This window comes from Sinocyclocheilus grahami, unplaced genomic scaffold (genome assembly GCF_001515645.1).
Source record: "Sinocyclocheilus grahami isolate Dianchi unplaced genomic scaffold, SAMN03320097.WGS_v1.1 scaffold3.1, whole genome shotgun sequence".
In the NCBI taxonomy this organism is placed as follows: Eukaryota; Metazoa; Chordata; class Actinopteri; order Cypriniformes; family Cyprinidae; genus Sinocyclocheilus; species Sinocyclocheilus grahami.
Genome location: NW_015505182.1, coordinates 4,008,451 through 4,015,008, shown reverse-complemented (window position 1 = coordinate 4,015,008; position 6,558 = coordinate 4,008,451). Strand labels below are relative to the sequence as shown.

The 6,558-nt window shown below is 34.5% G+C and overlaps 1 protein-coding gene across 1 annotated transcript in view; it reads right to left on the bottom strand.

Moving 5' to 3' along the window:
• Nucleotides 1-6,311, bottom strand: part of LOC107581489 (guanylate cyclase soluble subunit beta-2-like) — an 8,440-nt gene extending 2,129 nt beyond the window's left edge. The window contains exons 1-11 of the mRNA XM_016267071.1: nt 6,300-6,311; nt 5,610-5,683; nt 5,436-5,530; nt 3,933-4,093; nt 3,493-3,592; nt 2,995-3,191; nt 2,665-2,776; nt 2,097-2,200; nt 1,780-1,996; nt 1,241-1,561; nt 999-1,147 (exon numbers count right to left, since the gene is read on the bottom strand). Coding sequence (XP_016122557.1) covers nt 999-1,147; nt 1,241-1,561; nt 1,780-1,996; nt 2,097-2,200; nt 2,665-2,776; nt 2,995-3,191; nt 3,493-3,592; nt 3,933-4,093; nt 5,436-5,530; nt 5,610-5,683; nt 6,300-6,311 — 1,542 coding nt within the window. The remainder of the gene's footprint in view (nt 1-998; nt 1,148-1,240; nt 1,562-1,779; nt 1,997-2,096; nt 2,201-2,664; nt 2,777-2,994; nt 3,192-3,492; nt 3,593-3,932; nt 4,094-5,435; nt 5,531-5,609; nt 5,684-6,299) is intronic.
• Between the last annotated feature and the right edge of the window lie 247 nt (nt 6,312-6,558).

Below are 6,558 nucleotides of genomic sequence, written 5' to 3'. Positions count from 1 at the left end.
TATATATATATATATACATACATACATATACATATACAGAGCTGTGTAGATGACTTAAAAATTACATAATGAAAACTGTAGTTAGTATTAGTCATTTTAGGTAATGCATTCTGACAACTTTCTAAGATTACTTTTAGACTATTTTCTATCTAACTTGTTTTAAACTTACAATTAAACATACCATACTGATATAAAAAAAAAACAAAGACAAAGAAAATATATTCCATTTTTTGATATCAACATTATTAAATTCATTAAACTAGGATTTCCCAAACAGTGGGCTTGTGAGTTGATAAAAAGCTAATAATTATTAAATCATAAAAATGTAAAATATATTGTAAAAAAAATGTAAACACTAAAAATAGAAATATTTAATTTGTTTACCTGCATTCAATGTGACCATTTAGAGACACTGAACCGTAAACAAGCAAATGTTTTGTAAAATTATTGAAATATTAACTTTCTCAGGGATATTTCAAGTAAATATCTCATGTCAAAAGAGCTCTTTTCACCCAAATTTAGAAGCATGGTTTCCAAATTTATTTACATTACATTTACGTTTATTGTTTATTATATTGTGAATATAATGCAAGCTAAATGGTATGACACAGTAGGATTTTTAGAGAGTAAAATTTAAAAAAGAAAAAGAATCAGGGGTCAATCAATAAATTATGAATGATTTACTGCCATTGTGTGAATAATATGTAATCATGTAATCCATAAAAAGTAACTAATCTGAGTATGAGCATTATAAAATGTAATATACTCTAATATGATTTTTGGAATCTGATTATGTAATCCAGATTACATGTAATAATTTACTACCCAGCTCTGTATATACTTATATATTACATTCATATAATAAATGATACATATTTAAAGCAAATATATAGCTTTTTATTTTTTATATTTTTATTTATTTAATAGATAGATAGATAGATATATAGATAGATAGATAGATAGATAGATAGATAGATAGATAGCGCCATCCTACACACCTTATAGACATTGTGGATGTTTGTAAGTCGATCAAATCTGGAGTACATGGCGTTGAGCATGTTAACTATTTGAATAGGTTCACAGGCTGCGCAGATGTTAGTGAATGTGACCACATCACTAAAAAGGATGGTGCACACTTTGAACTCACCTGAAAGAGTAACAGAAAGAGTGTGATCCATGTAAAGCATGAATAATGACAAGTTTAATAATGTTCTGTTGGTAGTTCCTCTGGTTTCATCACCTGCCTCAACCCTTTTGCCCTCTTTAAGCAGGTTGGCAACGTGTGTCGGCAGCATGGCATAAAGAAGCTTTTCTGATTTCTGCTTTTCAATCTCTAAGTTGCGTGAGAGGATTCTCAACTCCTCCTTCTTCCTTTCTAACTGATTGGAGAGCTCGATCTCCGCCAACCTCTGCTGGTTGAGCAGGATCAGATCTCGTGTGGTGTCGTGCTGGGCGATGTCGGCCAGATGGAGACCCCTCTCCTCCAGTTCCTGGAGGCTTCGTAGCTTAGGAGAGCACAGATAGATCATGCAGTTGAGTGACTCCATCCACATCATCTGTCCTAAAACACACATACACATTTGCAAATTAATTATCAAATGATATGAGATATACAAAATTATGCGAAAGAGATGCTGAAATTAAACTTATTTTACACAAGAAATTAAAAAACATTTTGGAATCAACACAAAAGAACTTGATTAAACCAGAATGTGCCCATGCAGATAATTACAAAATGGCACAAATATCAAGTGTAATAAATCTCTATGGATAAAATACCTCTCAGTTTGAGTGTGGACTGGTTTTGGTGGATCTCCGGTAACATTTCCCTCCTGGTTTTCAGCACAAATTGGCTGTTGATGAACTTCTTGATGCTCTGGATGTTGAAGATGACCTCTGGGTGAACGATGGTAAAGTACTCATCCAGACGGATACCTGCGGTCTGCAGTCCGGGAACAAACTTCTGAATGTTGACACCTGTTTGCTTCACCACCAGCTAAAAAGACAAGAAATTGTTCAAAATGTTCAAAATGACTGTTTGATGTACTTTCATATTTGACATCTGTTAATGAAAAGAAATACAGAGTTATACTTACATCTTGATCAAAAACAATGTGAAAGGGAAAAGCATTACAGAAGGCTTGTTCTTCAATCCAAAGTCTTTTTGGGTAGCTGGGAGTGAACGATTGTCGCAGATTGCCTTAATTAAGAAAGACACCAATATAAAACCTATTAACTCAGGAAATATTTGAATAATATGTCAAAATAGGTACATTTTATGTTACAAAAAGCACACTGAAAATCTGGGATTCTTTGAACCTGTATACACACACACACACACACACACACACACATATATATATACGTACATATATATATATATATATATATATATATATATATATATAGCCAGGTAGATTACTTACAAATTGTAGTCCGTTATGATTACAGACTGAATGGTGAAAAATTTAGTTAGTAACATTATCTAGGTTACTTGTTTTAGGTAATGTATTTTGACTACTTTTTAGATTACTTTTCGATTTTTTATCAAATCTATTTTTAATAATTAAACACATCTACATAATTTTCTTGTAAAAAATTAGCATGTGCTATGTAGTGGCACAGTCAAAGGCAAAAACAGCAGCTATGAAAAAGCTGTCAAACCTTGGCCCAACATGACAATGCTCCTCACAATCTCCCATGGAGATCGTTTCCTTGGACACAGCTGCAGGCTGGCATACCTGGCCGTCATTCTCTTCATTGTCTCTTCCTTGTCCTGTTGATATAGCAGTTGTCATAGTTACAAACTTTCTCACGTTAGTTTTAATTTCAGAAATACAAAGACGGCAGACAGTTGAGTGTCTAGACCTACTTAAACATTCATGATGTCTCTCATACAAAATGAAAGTGTTGAAAATTATGGTGCCAAAGTAAAATTGACAGAAACGCATGATATGCTCTGCAATGTCTTCCTGTCAGTGGGGACTTACACACCTCTTTCTCAGCCTGTGTTTCCTCAGTGCTGCCTTTCTGTCTTGGTTGAGCCTTTCTTTTGGTCACCTTTTCCTTCTGTACCATGTGGAAAACCACATGTTCCTTCTTTCCAGTGCGCTCATCCTCTTCTGACTGGTTTAGAATGGTCATCATAACTTCACTGTCAAAGAAATCCTTTGCCACAGCCTCGATAATACCTGCCCGATGGTTATGAAAACAAAACAGTAATTGCTAAATGTGCAAATGTATAGCAAATAGAGCACAGAGCTAAAATGTGTGGTGTAAATAATATTTAAATATATGTTGTAAACAGTGCAGCCTAAGGAAATGTTTTCAGATTGAAAGTAAATTTCAAATGTGACCTTAAATTAAAAATTGATGTCAAATGTATATTACACAGTGTATATTTATGTATATATTTTTGCATTTATATCAGCAAAATATTTTGGAAATTTTATGTATTGAAATGTTATGTTGTGATTACGTTGAAACTCTCACCTGGCACGATGTGATGCAACCCTTTCCTATCTGAGTAATAGTGAAGGAGAATTCGGCCATCATCCATCCGCTCCACACGAAAGGACGGAGCATTCATCGCCTAAAAAAGGCATGTAATGTTACAAACCACAATAAAGTTCATAGTTCCATATTTCATATGTACTCTGCAAACAAAAAACTAAGCCGACACTAAGCCAAATGTCATTGTGAAATCAGTAGCAAGTATAACATCAAAAGTGTTAACTACACTTGGTCTAGGATTAATTTTTAATATAACACCATTGTATGTGATGATTTTATCATGTAAGACTCAATCCACATTTCGTGTTCCACAGCACTGCATTCTTATTGTTTTTCTATGTAAACATTTGCTTGATGGATGTCTTTAGGATTACAAAGAGTCAATGTGAAATTTTAAGGAGCATTAAAAGTATTCTGACCTCATAAGATAATGCCAAATAACTGTGTAAAGCATCAAGATTTTCAATGAATTCCACCAGGTTTCCACCGAGTGTTCGCAGCATAGTGTCATATCCGGACATTTTACAAAAGCTGAAAAAGTACTCTCCGAAAAGTTTCAAAACCACCTCGGAGGAGACATCTAGAAGACAAATAAAACAACATTTAAGTTTCAAAGCACAGAAATTACTTTAAAGGAGTAGCTCAAACCACTACCCCCCACACCCACACACACACACACACAAAAAAAACATTGACTCAGGCCAGTGAATGGGTGCCGTCAGAATGAGAGTCCAAACAGTTGAGAAAAACATCACAAAAAATAAAGCAGATGAACTAACATTTTGTAAAGTGAAATGTGTTTGTAAGAAATAAATCCATCATTAAGGCATTTTAACTAAGAACCATTGCTTCGGACCAAAATATGAGTCCATAGTGTATCATAAAGCTTCCTCCAGTGAAAAAGTCCCATTGTCCTTTCACATCCAAAACCACCAACGCATTTGTTTAGAACTGTTTTCCATTTGATCTGTGCATATTTCTCTCCTGATTCAGACAAGACAACTTTTGAACTGGAGGAGAAAGCAATATAATGGAGTAAAGACTTGCATTTTAGTAAGAAGCAACAGTTTAAAGCTAAAAATGTCTGATGGAATTGTTTATTATAAATCACACTTTTTGCTTCACAAGGTGTTAATTGATGGACTAGTGTCGTGTGGATTACTGGTGGATTAGTGTGATGTTTTTATCAGCTGTTTGGACTCTGACGGCACCCATTTACTGCAGAGGATCCATCGGTGAGCAAGTGATATCATGTTACATTTCTCCAAATCTGTTCGAATTAAGAAACAAACTCATCTACATTTTGGATGACCTGACGGCGAGTACTTTTTCAGCAAATTGGCAAAATTCATCATTTTTGGCTGAACTATTCCAGTAAGACTGCAATTCAATTTCTCTTTCCAATTTGAATTGCGCCCAGGTTGTTTTGAGACCAGCTGAGTGGAGTTCAGGTGTGTGAGACACTCAAGAGATTCACACCTGTCCTTGTCCACTCACTCTCAGGGACAGATTGGAGGACAGGTTAGGACATCAACCGTCGTGATGCCCAGCGGACTATTCTCAGCAGGGACATTGTTAGCACTCTCTCAGATACTTTGATCAATGTCTGCAAGTCCCCAAGGACATTGTGAATACGGGATAACTTTGAGGCTTTCACAGTCTACTCTCTCTGTCTTTTTTCCTCAACGCTTCATACAATGACAGACATTCAAATGTGGATCCAAACAAAACCAGGCCTTTTAAAGAAGTGAAACATTCTGATGAATTAAACAAAGTCCCTAACCAACCATTAAAGGAAGTACACATGCAAACATACATAAACCAAAGGGTAAATAAATACATTCAGATCTAAAAATGTCTTGCAGATACAGAGAACATTGGCATCCTGTAATTTGTACTACAGAGTACAAAATGATACTCACCCAGCATTTTACAAGCCTCTTGCACTAAACGAAGAGTGATGACATCGTCGTAGATTTCATAGGTCATAAATGTCTCCTGGACACCAGCCATTAATCTGGGAAAGATTTTATTTAGTTGAAACAAACCACAAAACCATCCATGATTTCTTTAAACATTACATGTGTTATACACACCTCAAATTTTCCCATGTCTCTTCTCCAAACCTTTCAATGACCAGTGACTTCAGACACGTATTAATAAAGCCGTACTGTGAGAAAAACAGAAAAGTGCCGAAATACAATGTATACTAGAGAAAGCATTTACATTTTACATATACATTTAAATGTTTAATGAAAAATGTTCAATAAAACAAAATAAAAAAATATAAAATAAAATCTATCTATATTTACACACACACACACACACACACACACACAAAGTTTTGCACATACCATTTCTCCAAACCAGCTGTTGTATCCCAAAGTTGTACTCGGTATATTATCCACACTGAGCAGAAGATGCTCTTTAAATTGTGGTGTGTAGATTATGTAGTCTCATCCAGAACCATCTACAGATGCAGACACTCCCACTCAACCATACTCTTTTACATACATTAATGCATGCACACATACGCACATCCAAACATAAAGACCTCACAGCCCACTCAAGGGGAACAGGGATGCATTTTATTGTTCAAAGTTTGCAAATATATACCAACCTCATGTGCGATACGTTCTCTTTGATACTCTAACCCATTAAACCTGTTAAATAGACATAGCATTAATTAAATGTTTCAGTTGATCTTTTGATGCTCGTTTTTTTTGTTGAGAAAAATCATGACCTGTCTTAACCTTAGTCTTACAGTGTTGTTGTGCTTAAAATACTTTCTCTTTCATTTTATCCAACACGAACAGAATATGTTGTTTGTGATGGAAAGTACAGTGCATAACCAGTCTTATAAACAAGATTGCAACAAAACACTTCAGACTGAGGGCAATTCTGTTTTATTTAATATTAGTACCAATGTCTTTGTGATATTTATCATGTAACTGGAGTAACAGATTCCGAGTACACAAATATATATATATATATATATATATATATATATATATATATATATATATATATATATATATATATATA